The sequence below is a fragment of the Anomaloglossus baeobatrachus genome, chromosome 10 (assembly GCF_048569485.1).
Source record: "Anomaloglossus baeobatrachus isolate aAnoBae1 chromosome 10, aAnoBae1.hap1, whole genome shotgun sequence".
NCBI classification, from domain to species: domain Eukaryota; kingdom Metazoa; phylum Chordata; class Amphibia; order Anura; family Aromobatidae; genus Anomaloglossus; species Anomaloglossus baeobatrachus.
In genome coordinates, this window is record NC_134362.1 from 202298593 (window position 1) to 202318542 (window position 19950).

The 19950-nt window shown below is 43.9% G+C and overlaps 1 protein-coding gene across 5 annotated transcripts in view; it reads left to right on the forward strand.

Moving 5' to 3' along the window:
- ZNF536 (zinc finger protein 536) overlaps nucleotides 1-19950 on the forward strand; it is an 841915-nt gene that overhangs the window by 510571 nt on the left and 311394 nt on the right. For all 5 annotated transcript variants that reach the window (XM_075326157.1, XM_075326158.1, XM_075326156.1 and 2 more), the window contains one exon: nucleotides 13363-14928. In XM_075326157.1, the coding sequence (XP_075182272.1) occupies nucleotides 13363-14928 (1566 nt within the window). The remainder of the gene's footprint in view (nucleotides 1-13362; nucleotides 14929-19950) is intronic.

The window sequence follows — 19950 nt, forward strand, 5'->3', positions numbered from 1 at the left end:
CCATTTGTGAACGGTGCACGGCACAACCCAGACAGCTCCTTTTCCTGTATAATGGCCAGTCTCAGATACTGCAACTCATCTGCCACTGAAGTGAAGCAGATTTGAGCTGCAGTACCTGAGAACGGCCACTGTACAGTGTTTCAGCTCCAGATACTCTTTTTATTGGGTTGCAATGGGAACTGATGAGTAAAACCTGCTTTACATGCAGCGACATCGTTAGCGATGTCGCTCGTGAAAGCACCCGCCCCCGTCGCTTGTGCGTCACGGGCAAATCGCTGCCCGTGGCGCACAGTATTGCTTGGAAGCATCACACGTACTTACCTTCCTAGCGATGTCGCTGTGGGCGGCGAACAACCTCTTTTTTAAGGGGGAGGTTCGTCCGCTGTCACAGCGACGTCACACAGCGGCCCGCCAATAGCAGCGGAGGGGTGGAGACCAGCCGCATTAACAACATGCTGTAACGCCTGCCTGGATCAATGGACTCAGATGGGATGTAATGGACAGGTTAGAGGGAAGCCACTCACCAAGCAGGACCCCCAGAACCCTGAAACCCTTTAACCCATATACAGGGATTTGGAATTACACAGGGCCCTGGAGATCACTACCTATGGAAGGCTGCAGTCCGATGAGAGTAGTCGTCAGGCAGGGTCAGACCAGGAATAGCAGAACAGGGACAGAATCGGCAGGCAAGGACGTTGATCAGAAAACGTAGCAGTGTCAAATCCGGATCGGGCAGCGAGGTACAAAAACAGCAGGCAGAAGGGTAGTCAGAAAACACGCAGAAGTCAGCACACAGGAATCACAAAACAGAATAGGGCGGACCAGGAGCCAGGAAATCAGAACTATCTCTGGCAGAGGTCAGCAGACAGGAGGGGAGCTAAGAAGGGTGTGGTGTTTTCCCATTGGCTGTAGCTGAACGCTGGTAACTTCAGCTGGAAGGCACACGCCACCCACAGTCAGCCAGTGGTACTGCAGATCCCAAGATAACCCAGCCCAGTGGATGATCGGAGCCTGCGCCTACCGGTGCCGCTGGCATCGACTCCTCTCCCACCACCAGCACCATCCACGGCAAAAACATGGCGTCGCCTGGTGATCGGAGCAGAAGTCGCTGGAGCGGACTCTGGTGGTGACGTAACACACGCCCACCTCGTTGCCGGCAGAATGCAAGTACGTTGTTGTTCGTCGTTCCCGGGGTGTTACACGTAGCGATGTGTGCTGCTTCAGGAACGATGAACAACCTGCGTCCAGCACCAGCAACGATTTTTTGAAAATGAACGACGTGTCAACGATTAGGTGAGTATTTTTGATCGCTCATAGGTGTCACACGCAATGACGTTGCTAACGACGCCGGATGTGCGTCATGAATTCCGTGACCCCGACGACATATCGTTAGCGATATCGTTGCGTGTAAAGCCCCCTTAAGGGTGCTGGGTTTTGGGATAGGTCATCAATATCAAAGTAGTGGACAACATCTTTATTGTAATAGAAATCAGCCCTCCGCGCAGTGACGGACTTATTGAGCTGAACATCCATAAAGCACGGGGAAAGCAAAGCAGAATCCGAGCCACCGGATGAGGTGGGTGTCAGACTACCGGTGAAGGAAAAATGATCCAGCTTGTGAGAAAATCCAGCTTTTAATGAAAAATTAGTAAAACCACAGTTCACATTATCCAAACTTTTGTATAATAACATCAGGTTTAGGGAAAAATATTAACGGTCAAAGCCACACACCAGATGCGTTTCGATATATTTTCTCTACGGATGTCAGACTACCGCAGACTCCAACAGACAATGGAATTAAGTTGGAGTCACTTCTATAATTAATGGAAAAATTAGCAAAAAAAGGGAAGGAATTACCCATGTAACTGCTTGTCAAAAGGGTCTATTGCTAAATTAAATATAATGTCAGGGGTAATGCTTTATACTTAATAGCCACTAGTGGCCTCCTGGCAGCAGACATGCCGGGAGACGTCACTGCTACTTTTGGGGGGCAACCGTAAGTGAATGAAGCCTCCGTCCCCAGCTGATGGCATCACTCCTCAGTGTCTGTACATCCACTCCATTCACCTAGACGGGAAGCCGTGGGAGGAAAAGTCACTCCAAAGTATGATATTTTCTAATCCACTGGACTATTAATTTTATTTTTAATAGTATTAAAACCTAATATTCACCAGCCGGTCGGGGTCAGATTGGTCGGGGCAATTAAAACAAAAAAGTGAAAACTGGTCTAAGTGCTACATAGTAATGTCACGAGGGCTAGCTCCTTTCCTTACGGGGGAGTTTGCTGATGAAGTGGGGGATGTCTAGTTTTGCTATGTAAGTATCATTTCAGGTTGTGATCAGTAGAAATAATATCCTGAAATGGTTGGTGCTTTACAATAGGCGACCGGTTTTCCCCGTCTTTAATTATCAGTTAATTCCGGCAGATTAGCAGATTCTAAAAATATACGTTTAGGCCTTAATCCCAGACCACTTTAATTGATTGGTGTGAAAGCGATTGGCATCTGTCTAAATGTAGGTTCTGAATAATATACAGTTGACTTGAATTCACGCTGTCACTTCCCGCACAGGTGCAGGAGATGTGGAACGTACTTAAAGGGGTATTCCCAGATCCTAAAATAATAGCATATTACTCTATGACAATGGGGGGGAGGGGGTGTCCAACCTCTGGGAACCGCACCTAATCGGAAAAAGAAAAGGCCACAGCACTGACTCTGCGTTGCGGCCCCTTCACATTTCGGCAGCAATGATTTGGCAATTTAGGCGTTTGACTTCTAATAAAATCACACCATTTTTGTACAATATATACAACGATGCCATAAAATCCCAATTATCCATATTATTTTTTCTAGTCAGTCATGTGATGCTTTAGAGTTTATATATATATATATATATATATATATATATATATATATATATACAGTGCCTACAAGTAGTATTCAACCCCCTGCAGATTTAGCAGGTTTACACATTCGGAAGTAACTTGGCACTGTGACATTTGGACTGTAGATCAGCCTGGAAGTGTGAAATGCAGCAAAAAAGAATGTTATTTCTTTTTTTTTTTTTTTAAATTGTGAAAAGTTTATTCAGAGGGTCATTTATTATTCAACCCCTCAAACCACCAGAATTCTGTTTGGTTCCCCTAAAGTATTAAGAAGTATTTCAGGCACAAAGAACAATGAGCTTCACATGTTTGGATTAATTATCTCTTTTTCCAGCCTTTTCTGACTAATTAAGACCCTCCCCAAACTTGTGAACAGCACTCATACTTGGTCAACATGGGAAAGACAAAGGAGCATTCCAAGGCCATCAGAGACAAGATCGTGGAGGGTCACAAGGCTGGCAAGGGGTACAAAACCCTTTCCAAGGAGTTGGGCCTACCTGTCTCCACTGTTGGGAGCATCATCCGGAAGTGGAAGGCTTATGGAACTACTGTTAGCCTTCCACAGCCTGGACAGCCTTTGAAAGTTTCCACCCGTGCCGAGGCCAGGCTTGTCCGAAGAGTCAAGGCTAACCCAAGGACAACAAGGAAGGAGCTCCGGGAAGATCTCATGGCAGTGGGGACATTGGTTTCAGTCAATACCATAAGTAACGTATGTGACGGGGTGTACAGCAGAGCAAGGAGAGACAACAGGCCGAGGAACGATCCAACAGGTTTATTCACAAGAACACTGGAACAGCACACGATAAGTCCACGTAAAACAGATTCGGGGGCCCTTCCCGACAATCCTCGGACCAGATTACAAAGCAATCGTCCTTACAGTAGTCCAAAGAGTTCCACACAATCCCACGGGCCGCCACACAGGCCTAGCTCCGTCCGTGTCCACAGCCACACAGGCTGGAGCTCCTGCTCCCTTCAAGTTTCAGCTCACTCTGCCAGAATCTCCCAGGTAAGCAGAGTTTACACTAGTTGGACTCTAGGCCCACCTCCCCCTACTCCCAGGGATGGAAGTGCCTCAAGAGGATATAACCTTGCATTTTAGGGGGTGATTACCTACAACAATAGAAATGTACACAGAAGTAGTTCAAATAAGACAATGAACCCAGCTTGAAATAGGAATCTGTACAGCATATACAGTGAGAGGGTAAATTACATCTTCACAATCCCTCCCCCTCCCAACTTGTGTACGTACTAGGGACCTCTACAGGTCACTGGTTAAGTACACACAGGCAGAGCGTTACTTACATGTGGCTTCATGCAGCCACGAATTGGCATCGTAGCTCTCCCACATCATTGCCCAGGAGAACAGCTGCAGGCAGACCACCCATCACCCCAACCACACATCGCCTGACCCCAAAACCAAAGCTCAGATCCACAGTGGCTGTGGGAATAGTCCTCCATTGTCCACCAGCCAGTTCAATGACAATCCCAGGTCCTCTATGGATTGCCTCAGGCCGAACCACTCGGGGATCAGCCAGTGTGAGGAAAGCACCCGAGTCACAAAATCCAACAAGTCTCTGTCCATCCAGCACAACCTCCTGCAAGTGCTTACCTCGATGAGCAGAAGTCGTCATAACTGCAGGTCGCACCCCGTAAACTCCTGGTGGTGCAACATGGGGGGCTGAGTCACTAGGCCAGTCCTCACATAGCGGTGCCACATCTTCCTCCATGGCGCTGGGCTGTAAATAATTAACAATCCGATTGGGCGCAGGATCAGTCCTCATTTGAACAGCTGGGCAGGAGACTTGCCGATGCCCTGGCTGTTCACATTGATAGCATCTGAGCTGGGTCTCCCTACATCCAAGGCGTCCTCTTGGGTAAGGGGTAAGGGAACTTGGAGGCCGACTCCCACCTGAAGGTGCTGTAGGGGTTTGAGGATGATTCCTCCATGGGCTGGCTGGGCATGAGGCCTGCAAATGCCCGGGATGCCTACAAACATAACACCTGCGCTCTGTTACTTCCTCTCCCCGGCGTATTCCAGAAAGTGCAGTAGAAGCAACTGAAGGCACATTAACACGGGTATCAACATGTGGTGGCTTAGAGGAACGGGGAACAATGGGGGCAGAATAACTGGGGGCATCCGGTGTTGTGGAGCTGTTAGGCGTCTCTCCATCCTCCAACAAAACCCTCCACTGAGGCTTGATAGTGAGCACCTCATCAGCTAGAGCAGCAGCTTCCTCCACTGTCGCTGGTTTTCTCTCACGCACCCATTCCCGGATCTCAGCGGGGCACTGGGCAAAGAATTGTTCTTTTAGGATGACCTGGAGGAGGGTCTGCCAAGTTAAGGCTCCCTCTCCCTCCAGCCAGCGATGGCACACTTGTTTCAGTCTGTGGGCAAACATCTTGAAAGACACTTCTCCATCACAGGCTAATGTACGGAACTTAGTCCTATAAGTATCTGGGGTCACGGCATAATGTTCCAGAATGGTCTGTTTTATCTCCCCATACTCACAATTCCACTGAGGGTCCATAGCTCTATAGGCGTCGGCAGCTCCACCCTCCAAGAGGCCCACCAGGTGTCTGACTCGCTCTCTTTCTGGGACTTCCATTAATCGGCACTGATGCTCAAAGTCCTGAAAGAAGCCATCAATGTCACCTGCAGCTTCATTAAATGGCTTAAAGTCCTTGCGGGACACTCTGGAGAATTCCCTCATAGTTGGTGCTGTGGTTAAAGTTTGTCTGGAGCCTCTAGCTGCTTCCACAGCAAATCTCCTCTCCAGCAATGCCCTCTCTTGAGCTCTGCGAATAGCATCCATCTTATATTCAATGGTGACCTCATCTCCAAGCAGTGCCATCTCCTCTTCATACCACACAATCCATTGACTTTTTTGGGTATTTACCTCCAGCTCCCGTCTTTCCTCCCTTTGCTGTGAGGATCCTTCCTCCATGTCATTTTGCGAGCAGACTCCTTCTAGCGCCTCAATCAGCTGCTCCTTGGAGAGTCCTTTGAAACGAACTCCTACTTCACGGGTCTTTGGTTGCAGGCTCCCCAAAGTCCAGGTCTTGTACTCTGCAGTGCTGGTTCCTGATGTTGAGCCATTGTCCTCCATTCCTTCTGCTCTGATCCCACCGCTGCCACCAGTTTGTGACGGGGTGTACAGCAGAGCAAGGAGAGACAACAGGCTGAGGAACGATCCAACAGGTTTATTCACAAGAACACTGGAACAGCACACGATAAGTCCACGTAAAACAGATTCGGGGGCCCTTCCCGACAATCCTCGGACCGGATTACAAAGCAATCGTCTTTACAGTAGTCCAAAGAGTTCCACACAATCCCACGGGCCGCCACACAGGCCTAGCTCCGTCCGTGTCCACAGCCACACAGGCTGGAGCTCCTGCTCCCTTCAAGTTTCAGCTCACTCTGCCAGAATCTCCCAGGTAAGCAGAGTTTACACTAGTTGGACTCTAGGCCCACCTCCCCCTACTCCCAGGGATGGAAGTGCCTCAAGAGGATATAACCTTGCATTTTAGGGGGTGATTACCTACAACAATAGAAATGTACACAGAAGTAGTTCAAATAAGACAATGAACCCAGCTTGAAATAGGAATCTGTACAGCATATACAGTGAGAGGGTAAATTACATCTTCACAACGTACTCCACCGCAATGGTCTCCGTTCCAGACGAGCCCGTAAGGTACCTTTACTTTCAAAGCGTCATGTCAAGGCTCGTCTACAGTTTGCTCATGATCACTTGGAGGACTCTAAGACAGACTGGTTCAAGGTTCTCTGGTCTGATGAGACCAAGATCAAGATCTTTGGTGCCAACCACACACGTGACGTTTGGAGACTGGATGGCACTGCATACGACCCCAAGAATACCATCCCTACAGTCAAGCCTGGTGGTGGCAGCATCATGCTGTGGGGCTGTTTCTCAGCCAAGGGGCCTGGCCATCTGGTCCGCATCCATGGGAAGATGGATAGCATGGCCTACCTGGAGATTTTGGCCAAGAACCTCCGCTCCTCCATCAAGGATCTTAAGATGGGTCGTCATTTCATCTTCCAACAAGACAACGACCCAAAGCACACAGCCAAGAAAACCAAGGCCTGGTTCAAGAGGGAAAAAATCAAGGTGCTGCAGTGGCCTAGTCAGTCTCCTGACCTTAACCCAATTGAAAACTTGTGGAAGGAGCTCAAGATTAAAGTCCACATGAGACACCCAAAGAACCTAGATAACTTGGAGAAGATCTGCATGGAGGAGTGGGCCAAGATAACTCCAGAGACCTGTGCCGGCCTGATCAGGTCTTATAAAAGACGATTATTAGCTGTAATTGCAAACAAGGGTTAATCCACAAAATATTAAACCTAGGGGTTGAATAATAATTGACCCACACTTTTATGTTGAAAATTTATAAAAATTTAACTGAGCAACATAACTTGTTGGTTTGTAAGATAGATATATATATATCTATCTCTGTCTCTCTCCCAGTCTCTGTATGTGTGTCGCTATCTGTCTGTCTCTTTCCTTGTCTGTCTGTGTCTATCTCTCTGTCTATTTGTATCAGTCTGTCTCCTTCCTCGTCTGTTTCCTTCCCCGTCTGTTTCCTTCCCCGTCTGTCACTTTCCCGGTCTGTCGCTTTCCCAGTCTGTCACTTTCCAGGTCTGTCTCTTTGCCTGGCTGTCTCTTTGCCCGGCTGTCTCTTTCCAGTGCTGTCTCTTTGCCCGTCTGTCTCTTTGCCCATCTGTCTGTCTCTATCTCTGTCTCTTTCCCCGTCTGTCTTTGTCTGTCTCTTTCTGTCTCTATCCGTCTCCCCACCGACCTCTTATTACCTCACACATAAGCTTCTTATACTAACAGATTATTTTGTTCCTATAGAAACCACTATTAAGCTATTAATAACCTATAGCTCCCACCTCCATTCAGTTTAATGTAGGCAGGATTTTTGGAGAGTAACTATAAAGCGCGGGGCTAAATTTTCCTGCCCAAACAGTCTATGGCGTTCCCTGAGTCACATGGAGTGTCTGTGCAAAATTACGTGATTGTAAATGCGACGGTGCAGATTCCTTTAGCAGACATACATACATACACACACACACACACACACACACACACACACACACACACACACACACATATATACACTCAGCTTTATATATTAGATATATATATATATATATATACACACACACACACAACGTATATCACAAAAGTGAGTAGACCTCTAACATTTTTGTGAATATTTTATTGCATCTTTACATGGAACAACACTGAAGACCTGACCCTTTGATACAATGTACAGTGCCAGTGTGCAGCTTGTATAACAGGGTAAATTCAGTGTCCTCTAAATAACTCAGCACATAGCCATTAATGTCTAAACCGCTGACAACAAAAGTGAGTACACCCCTAAGTGAAAATGGCCACAAATTCCAGAAATGTTGAGTGAGCATGCTCACCACTGCTCGAAACTTCAATCCAGCGTTGGGGTGCTCCACCGAGTGTTCTCTGACACAATGACCAAGCACAGGCTTGCTTTTCTGCATGATGGCCAGTCGCAGTTTCTGAATAGCTCTCACTGGGGTTAAAACAACGTTTTCAGATGTAGTTTGTCAAAAAAAAGACAAAAAAAACACCCTGCCTCCCCCAGAGCTACTCTCTTTATGGTGGAGACCTGAACTGTCCAATCATTGACTTCCTTAATACTTGTTATTCGAGTCGAGCACTTTCAGAGCGTCTAAACTGCCTGATTCAAGCCCTGAGTACTCAAGCATTTTTGTGCTCGCCCATTTATAGTTGCCTCCATTATTTTCCAGTACTGCCTTAACTCTCTTGGGCAGGGAGTTTAATAAAGATCTTGCGCTCTTCCATCTTCTGTTTGAGGAGGCCCCACAGATGCTCCATAGGGTCTAGGTCTGGAGACGCTTGGCCAGTCCAGCAGCTTTACTCTCAGTTTCTTTAGCGAGGCAGTGGTCATCATGTTGGAGTACGAAGGAAAGTGATCATGTTCTGTGACATAATGAAGCAGAGCATGTTGGAATTTATGGTTCCCTCAATGAACTGTAGCCCCCCACAGACGCAGTACTCATGCAGCCTCAAACAATCGCCCTCCACCACCATACCTCAATGTAGGCAGGACACACTTGTTTTTGTGCTCCTCACCTGGTTGCCACCACACACACTTGACACCATCTAAACTAAATAAGTTTATCTTAGCCTCTTCAGACCCCAGGACATGGTTCCAGTAATCCATGTCCTTAGTCTGCTTGTCTTCAGCAAACTGTTTGCGGCTTTCTTGTGCATCATCTTTAGAAGAGGCTTCTTTCTGGGACAACAGCCATGCAGTGCAATGTGATGGAGTGTGCGGTGTATGGTCTGAGCACTGACAGGTGGACCCCCCCACCCCTGTAACCTCTGCAGCAATGCTGGCAGCGCTCATATGTCTGTTCTAAAATGATGACCTCTGGATATGAGACTTAGCACGTGCACTCACCTTCTGTGGTCAATCTTGTTGAGGCCTATCCTGAGTGGATCCTGTCTTGTTAAACCACTGTATGGTTTTGGCCACCGTGCTGCAGATCAGGTTCAGGGTGGTAACAATCTTCTTATAGCATCGGCCATCTTTATGTAGAGCAATGATTCTTTTTTTCAGATCTTCAAGGAATTCTGTGTCATGAGGAGCCATGTTGAACTTCCAGTGAGCAGTATAAGAGAGTGTGTGAAAGATAACACCAAATGTAACTCACCTGCTCCCCATTCACACCTGAGACCTTGTAACACTAATGAGTCACATGACACCGGCGAGGGAAAATGGCTTTTTGGGCACAATTTGACCCATTTTCACTTAAGCGGGTTTCACACGCAGCAACGTCGCTTACAAGATGTCATTGGGTCACGGAATTTGTGACGCACATCCGGACTCGTTAGCGACGTCGTTGCATGTGAAACGCAGGAACGACCGTTAATGATCAAAATTACTTACCTAATCGTTGATCGTTGACACGTCGTTCCTTTCCCGATTATCGTTGCAGGACGCAGGTTATTCGTTGTTCCTGCGGCAGCACACATCGCTACATGTGACACCGCAGGAACGAGGAACAACACCGTACCTGCGGCCGCCCGCAATGAGGTAGGAAGGAGGTGGGCGGGATGTTCGGCCCACTCATCTCCGCCCCTCCGCTTCTATTGGGCGTCCGCTTAGTGACGCCGCTGTGACGCCGAACAAACCGCCCCCTTAGAAAGGAGGTGGTTCGCCGGCCACAGCGACATCGCTAGGCATGTAAGTACATGTGACGGGTGTAAGCGATGTTGTGCGCCACGGGCAGCGATTTGCCCGTGACGCACAACCGACGGGGACGGGTGCTTTCACCAGCGACATCGCTAGTGATGTCGCTGCTTGTAAAGCGCCCTTTAAGGGTGTACTCACTTTGTTGTCAGTGGTTTAGACATTAATGGCTATGTGTTGGTTTATTTAGAGGCCACCAAATTTACCCTGTTATGCAAGCTGCACACTGACACTGCACATTGTATCAAAGTGTCTATTGTCCCATGAAAAGACAAAATATTTACAAAATGTAAGGGGTGTACTCACTTTTGTGATATACTCTGTGTATATGAGAGATAGCTAGATAGAGATAGATAGAAAGAGATATAGATAGAAAGCCAGCGAGAGAAAGAGAAATAGCGAGAGCTAGATAGAGCTAGACAGAGACCTAGAGAGAAGGAGGTGGATAGAGAGAGCTAGAGAGATATAGAGAGTTAGAAAGCTGGAGATAGAGAGCTAGAGAGTGAGATAGAGAACTAGATGGAAAGCTAGAGCTAGAAAGAGGTAGATAGAAAGCTATATAGAGATAGAGAGCGCTAGATAGAAACCTAGAGAGAGAGCTAGACAGAGAGATAGAGAGCGCTAGATAGAGCTAGGTAGCGAGACAGCTAGACAAAGATAGAGAGCTAGATAGAGCTAGGTAGCGAGAGAGCTAGACAGAGAGAGAGCTAGATAGAGAGAGCTAGGGAGCAAGAGAGCTAGACAGAGAGAGCTAGCGAGAGAGCAAGAGAGCTAGACAGATAGAGAGCTAGAGAGAGAGGGAGTGATAGATAGCGAGAGAGCTAGATAGAGAGCTAGAGAGAGATAGATAGCGAGAGAGCTAGATAGAGAGCTAGAGAGATAGATAGCGAGAGAGCTAGACAGAGATAGAGAGAGCTAGAGAGCAAGAGAGCTAGATAGAGAGCTAGAGAGATAGATAGCGAGAGAGCTAGACAGAGATAGAGAGAGCTAGATAGAGAGCTAGATAGAAAGAGATACATCGAGAGATAGAGAGAGATTCTTTTTTTCCTGTCTATGGCTATAAATTAATACAAATGATAAGAATGTGAGGATTGTTATAATAATTGAAAACAAAATTAAAACTATTTTTGATGCTTGTGTTTTACTTTTCCATCAGAATCTGTGCCCCCCCCCCACCCTACAATAATCACATATATATTGCAGGCACGTTACAGAAAAGCCAGCGGTACATATGGAAATGACTGCAAAGCCTCTGCAGATAATTACAATATAACAGAGCGGATCTCAATATACGTTGTATCTCTTCATTAGCGAGGATTTTATATAATTTTTATTGGCGTGGTGTAATCTCACCTATATGTTGTTTTGCGCAGCGGTGGTAATGACCTTAATATTTCAGAAATTCTGTGTTTATAGATCCGTATTTAGTAACAATGCAGAGGGTCTGCAGATCTCAGAATTCTTCTGGAATGCTGCCCTCTAAATAATGATAAATTACTCGTGCAGTATGCCATTTGCTAATTATATCCATGATTTACTGCAGAGCACGACTTAAATCATTCATTTCAGCCTTGCGTAACAGTGCCATAAAATTTTTAGGTTTTAAAAATGGTTTCCATGTGTATAAATTAAACAAATTTCACAACAATTACGGATATAGAAAGTCTGAGTCGATCATCTCATTAACATTTATTTCACCTATGTTTAATCCACAGCTCTGGAATATTAAACAAAAAATAGACGACGTGATATTTTATCATTTACTTCCATGGAGGGGAAAAACTGATATATAGTATATATTTATATATTACACACACATATATACAGTATATATATATATACATATATATACATATATATTTGATATAATTATTTATATAAATATATATATATATATATATATATTTATATATATTTTATATATAATATATAATATAAATAATTTATTTATATATATTATATATAAATATATAAAACTGATTATATATATATAAATAAAAAGCTGATATATATTATATATTTATATATTACACACACATATATACAGTGTGTGTATATATATATATATACACATATATATATATATATATTATATATAACTATATAAAAGTGATTATATATATAAAAAACTGATATATATTATATATTTATATATTCCACACACATATATACAGTGTGTGTATATATATATATATATACACATATATATATAATATATATTATATATAACTATATAAAAGTGATTATATATATAAAAAACTGATATATATTATATATTTATATATTACACACACATATATACAGTGTATATATATGTATACAATATAAATAATTTATATACTATATATATATAATATAAATAATTTATATATATATATATATATATATATATATTATATATAAATATATAAAACTGATTATATATATATATATATATATATATACACACATACAGTATATATATATTTATATATATATATATATATATATATATATATGTTTATACGTGTGCGTTAAACAATCCATTTAAAATAAACGAATGTGAAAAAGAAAATATATATATATTGTGTATTTAATATAAAGTATATTGTAAAAAAAATGGTATAATAAAAAGTCTACTACAAAAATAGATACTTAAAAAAAAGTATATTGTGAAAAATATTAAATAATAAAAAGGGCACAATTTAAAGAAAAAAAAAGAAATCCTTAAAAATAAATAAATAAAATAAAAATAAATAACTTATGAGCTACCGCATTAATTAAAGGATATCCCAAGGTTAATTTCATCACCACCAGCTTTTCTGGTTAGAAAAATATATCGTTTTGCTGACTGCTGGTATATTTTGTATTAGGTGAAAGGAAAAAAAAATAAATTTAAAGGGTTGGTCCAGGTTAAAAAAAAAAAATGAAAACATATAAATCCAACATGGCTGATTTATCGCAGAAACAGCGCCTCATCTGTCCATAGGTTAAGTCTGGTATTGCAGCTTTCTTCCATTGAAGTGACTGGGGTTCACATGCCATATCACACACAACCTGTGGAATGTTGTGGGGCTGTTTTTGGAGTCATTATTTTCTCATTTTGAGCAAAACTTGTTATAAAAAAAACTAACTTTTTAAAAAAAAATACATTTAAATCTGTTTTTCTCAAAAACTTGTGACTGTACCAAACTTTTAAACCTTTAATTTTTCCTTCTCTTTAGGTGAGAAGCCTTACAAATGTCCCCACTGTGACTATGCCGGTACCCAGTCTGCTTCTTTGAAATACCACCTTGAGCGCCACCACAGGGAACGGCAAAATGGCTCTGGCCCACTTCCTATCCATGGACATCCTCCAAACCAGGACCACAAGGATGACACAGCAAGTAAGAGCTCCCTCTTTATGAGACCAGACATATTACGAGGTGCATTTAAAGGCTTTCCGGGAATAGACTTCAGAAGTGGAATGATGTCCCATCAGTGGCAGGCAGGGTTGATGTCTTCTGGAGACCGTCAGGGCCAATCAAGCGGCATTAATTCTGAGTCTTCCTCAGATGCTTTGAAAAAAGAGATGTCTTCGAAAATACCTAGCCTTGCAGAATTTGCCAGAACATACCCTAACATTGCCGGCAATGGCGTGAACTTTCAAGGGTCGTTGCAGGCTTTTATGGACAGTTTTGTGTTAAATTCTCTTAAGAAAGAAAAAGAAATGAAGGAGAAGGCTTTGCTTGACTCGCTTCCTCTAAAGGCCTCCAGGTCCGACAATGGGGACGATAAATCAGAAAACAAAACACCTCAGAGGAAAATGGAGAAATCTCAGTATGAACCTCTGGACTTGTCTGTGAGGCCAGATGCCCAGTCTCTTCCAGGTTCATCAATCACAGTCCAAGATAACATTGCTTGGCATGGTTGCTTGTTTTGTTCGTTTACAACATCATCGATGGAACTGATGGCCCTTCATCTCCAAGCCAACCATCTCGGAAAAGCCAAACGTAAAGATTGTACAATGGGAGGGCAAGGGCACACTAAAGATCAGTTGAGGGAGTCATTGGGCATAGTGAATAAAGTTATGGCCTCCACATCTTCTGTCCAAGGTAGTAAGGAAGTGATGACCTCAAAAATGAGTCCACTGCAAACTTCTGAAAAGGTTCTACAAGGCAACACCAAGGATGCCTTACTTGATCATAAAGGTTCATGGCCCAGTCATATGGATGCAATGTTTAATAACTTCCCAACCGAATTCTATAAGCAGTTTGGTGTCTACCCGGGTTCAGGAGGAGCCAACATGCAAAACATGGACATTGACTCTCAGTCTCCACCTGACGATGACTCGCATGTGCTGCAGTGCGATTCTGTAAATACAGTTGCTACTGATGATCTCTCCGATGAATCCTCCTCCGAAGATATGGAGACATGCAAAGAGGATGAAAACGAAGACGAGGAGGTTGAAACCGAACCCGAAAACATGAATACGACCGATGAACTGAACAAAGAAGAAAATGACATGGAAGACGCCGAGTCAAATTCAAGTCCTCTAAGGTCTACAGAAAATATGGTGTCGCCGACAGCGCAACTGATGGAGAAACAATGGCACCAGAATCTTCCATTACCCCACGATGTTCCACAAAGCTCTGCAAAACTTGACCAAGCACCAGCTCCTGATGCTTTGGAGAAGCAGGTTAATATGCTCTCCGTTCTCCGAGCTTACAGCTCCGAGGGTATGGCTGCTTTTAATGGACTCGGAAGCAACACATCAAACAGCGGATGTATGAAGAGACCTGACCTATGTGGTAAGTTAATATAATAGCGCAAGATGTAGATGATGGTTAGGGATCCCAAGGTTTAATACCCCAGGTCATATGGATCCATAAATCGATACGTTACAATATATTGTTACTATGGATCACCATTGTCTGGTTCTGAGAAACAAACCCAACTATCGGTGTGCCAATGTTAGCATCAGTTCACCATTGGGCGCACACTAATGGCATGTTACCTCAACCGACACCTTCTTAGATGCCCCAGTGTAAACTTTCAGACGAGAATGGTTCATGGTCCCAAATTCTGACTCACTCTTAGCTAATACGTTTGGTCAAAATAAATATTTGAAGACAATACAACCCCTAAAGTGGTTTTTAATGATTCTTTTTAAAAACTGCCTTAATTAAGGAAATGTTATGAGTGAAGGGGCAGATCGAATTATCAGTAGTTCTTTTAGGTACTGCATGTGATGATGTCCCATCAATCAGTCACCTGACCGCTGCAGCCAATCACTTAGTAGTCTAAGGCGGGCTTTACACGCTGTGACATCGCTAGCATCGGCTAGCAATGTCGAGCGCGATAGCACCCGCCCCCGTCGCACATGCGATATCTGGGGATAGCTGCCGTAGCGAACATTATCGCTACGGCAGCTTCACACGCACATACCTGGTCGGCGACAACGCAGTGACTGCCGAACAATCCCTCCTTCAAGGGGGAGGTGCGTTCAGCGTCACCGCGACCTCACTAAGCGGCCGGCCAATAGAAGCAGAGGGGCGGAGATGAGCGGGATGTAAACATCCCGCCCACCTCCTTCCTTCCGCATTGCCGGTGGACGCAGGTAAGGAGATGTTTGTCGTTCCTGCGGTGTCACATACAGCGATGTGTGCTGCTGCAGGAACGACAAACAACATCGTACCGGCAGCAGTAACGATATTATGGAATGGAGCGACGTGTCACCGATCAACGATTTTTTACGTTTTTGCGATCGGTGATCGTCGCTTCTAGATTTTACACGCTGCGATGTCGGTAACGGCGCCGGATGTGCGTCACTAACGACGTGACCCCGACGATATATCGTTACCGATGTCGCAACGTGTAAAGCCCGCCTAAGTGCCCACATATGCATATTAGGCATGTACAGTTAGGTCCAGAAATATTTGGACAGTGACACACGTTTTGTTATTTTAGCTGTTTACAAAAACATGTTCAGAAATACAATTCTATATATAATATGGGCTGAAAGTGCACACTCCCAGCTGCAATATGAGAGTTTTCACATCCAAATCGGAGAAAGGGTTTAGGAATCATAGCTCTGTAATGCATAGCCTCCTCTTTTTCAAGGGACCACAAGTAATTGGACAAGGGACTCTAAGGGCTGCAATTAACTCTGAAGGCGTCTCCCTCGTTAACCTGTAATCAATGAAGTAGTTAAAAGGTCTGGGGTTGATTACAGGTGTGTGGTTTTGCATTTGGAAGCTGTTGCTGTGACCAGACAACATGCGGTCTAAGGAACTCTCAATTGAGGTGAAGCAGAACATCCTGAGGCTGAAAAAAAAGAAAAAATCCATCAGAGAGATAGCAGACATGCTTGGAGTAGCAAAATCAACAGTCGGGTACATTCTGAGAAAAAAGGAATTGACTGGTGAGCTTGGGAACTCAAAAAGGCCTGGGTGTCCACGGATGACAACAGTGGTGGATGATCGCCGCATACTTTCTTTGGTGAAGAAGAACCCGTTCACAACATCAACTGAAGTCCAGAACACTCTCAGTGAAGTAGGTGTATCTGTCTCTAAGTCAACAGTAAAGAGAAGACTCCATGAAAGTAAATACAAAGGGTTCACATCTAGATGCAAACCATTCATCAATTCCAAAAATAGACAGGCCAGAGTTACATTTGCTGAAAAACACCTCATGAAGCCAGCTCAGTTCTGGAAAAGTATTCTATGGACAGATGAGACAAAGATCAACCTGTACCAGAATGATGGGAAGAAAAAAGTTTGGAGAATAAAGGGAACGGCACATGATCCAAGGCACACCACATCCTCTGTAAAACATGGTGGAGGCAACGTGATGGCATGGGCATGCATGGCTTTCAATGGCACTGAATCACTTGTGTTTATTGATGACATAACAGCAGACAAGAGTAGCCGGATGAATTCTGAAGTGTACCGGGATATACTTTCAGCCCAGATTCAGCCAAATGCCGCAAAGTTGATCGGACGGCGCTTCATAGTACAGATGGACAATGACCCCAAGCATACAGCCAAAGCTACCCAGGAGTTCATGAGTGCAAAAAAGTGGAACATTCTGCAATGGCCAAGTCAATCACCAGATCTTAACCCAATTGAGCATGCATTTCACTTGCTCAAATCCAGACTTAAGACGGAAAGACCCACAAACAAGCAAGACCTGAAGGCTGCGGCTGTAAAGGCCTGGCAAAGCATTAAGAAGGAGGAAACCCAGCGTTTGTTGATGTCCATGGGTTCCAGACTTAAGGCAGTGATTGCCTCCAAAGGATTCGCAACAAAATATTGAAAATAAAAATATTTTGTTTGGGTTTGGTTTATTTGTCCAATTACTTTTCACCTCCTAAAATGTGGAGTGTTTGTAAAGAAATGTGTACAATTCCTACAATTTCTATCAGATATTTTTGTTCAAACCTTCAAATTAAACGTTACAATCTGCACTTGAATTCTGTTGTAGAGGTTTCATTTCAAATCCAATCTGGTGGCATGCAGAGCCCAACTCGCCAAAATTGTGTCACTGTCCAAATATTTCTGGACCTAACTGTAACTGGTGGGAAAAGTGATTGACTGCAGCGGTCAAGTTACTGATGCCTAAGGCAATGGTCTAAGTGCCCATGTATGCATATTTAAGATGTGGCCAGTGATGGACTGCAGTGGTCAAGTTACTGATGGATGAGGCAATGGTCTAAGTGCCCAAATACAGTTAGGTCCAGAAATCTTTGGACAGTGACACAATTTTGGCGAGTTGGGCTCTGCATGCCACCACATTGGATTTGAAATGAAACCTCTACAACAGAATTCAAGTGCAGATTGTAACGTTTAATTTGAAGGTTTGAACAAAAATATCTGATAGAAATTGTAGGAATTGCCACATTTCTTTACAAACACTCCACATTTTAGGAGGTCAAAAGTAATTGGACAAATAAACCAAACCCAAACAAAATATTTTTATTTTCAATATTTTGTTGCGAATCCTTTGGAGGCAATCACCGCCTTAAGTCTGGAACCCATGGACATCACCAAACGCTGGGTTTCCTCCTTCTTAATGCTTTGCCAGGCCTTTACAGCCGCAGCCTTCAGGTCTTGCTTGTTTGTGGGTCTTTCCGTCTTAAGTCTGGATTTGAGCAAGTGAAATGCATGTTCAATTGGGTTAAGATCTGGTGTTTGACTTGGCCATTGCAGAATGTTCCACTTTTTTGCACTCATGAACTCCTGGGTAGCTTTGGCTGTATGCTTGGGGTCATTGTCCATCTGTACTATGAAGCGCCGTCCGATCAACTTTGCGGCATTTGGCTGAATCTGGGCTGAAAGTATATCCCGGTACACTTCAGAATTCATCCGGCTACTCTTGTCTGCTGTTATGTCATCAATAAACACAAGTGACCCAGTGCCATTGAAAGCCATGCATGCCCATGCCATCACGTTGCCTCCACCATGTTTTACAGAGGATGTGGTGTGCCTTGGATCATGTGCCGTTCCCTTTCTTCTCCACACTTTTTTCTTCCCATCATTCTGGTACAGGTTGATCTTTGTCTCATCTGTCCATAGAATACTTTTCCAGAACTGAGCTGGCTTCATGAGGTGTTTTTCAGCAAATGTAACTCTGGCCTGTCTATTTTTGGAATTGATGAATGGTTTGCATCTAGATGTGAACCCTTTGTATTTACTTTCATGGAGTCTTCTCTTTACTGGTGACTTAGAGACAGATACACCTACTTCACTGAGAGTGTTCTGGACTTCAGTTGATGTTGTGAACGGGTTCTTCTTCACCAAAGAAAGTATGCGGCGATCATCCACCACTGTTGTCATCCGTGGACGCCCAGGCCTTTTTGAGTTCCCAAGCTCACCAGTCAATTCCTTTTTTCTCAGAATGTACCCGACTGTTGATTTTGCTACTCCAAGCAAGTCTGCTATCTCTCTGATGTATTTTTTCTTTTTTTTCAGCCTCAGGATGTTCTGCTTCACCTCAATTGAGAGTTCCTTAGACCGCATGTTGTCTGGTCACAGCAACAGCTTCCAAATGCAAAACCACACACCTGTAATCAACCCCAGACCTTTTAACTACTTCAATGATTACAGGTTAACGAGGGAGACGCCTTCAGAGTTAATTGCAGCCCTTAGAGTCCCTTGTCCAATTACTTTTGGTCCCTTGAAAAAGAGGAGGCTATGCATTACAGAGCTATGATTGCTAAACCCTTTCTCTGATTTGGATGTGAAAACTCTCATATTGCAGCTGGGAGTGTGCACTTTCAGCCCATATTATATATATAATTGTATTTCTGAACATGTTTTTGTAAACAGCTAAAATAACAAAACTTGTGTCACTGTCCAAATATTTCTGGCCCTGACTGTATGCATATTAGGCATGTGACTGGTGGGGAAAGCGATTGACTGCAGCGGTCAAGTTATTGATGGATGAGGCAATGGTCTAAGTGCCCAAATATGCATATTAGGCATGTGACTGGTGGGAAAGTGATTGATTGCAGCGGTCAAGTTACTGATGGATGAGGCAATGGTCTAAGTGCCCATGTATGCATATTAGGCATGTGACTGCTGTGGAAAGTGATTGACTGCAGCGGTCAAGTTACTGAAGGATGGAGCAATGGTCTAAGTGCCCACATACATGCATATTAGAAATGTGGCCAGTGATGGACTGCAGCGGTCAAGTTACTGATGAATGGGGTGTCATCACTTTTAGTCCCTACAGAGACCACAGGAGTGGTGGTACTGCAGCAATGAAGAATTTATAAAGCAGTCCATGCATATTATTAATTGTTTACCATTCCCTATCTTAAAGCAGACTAT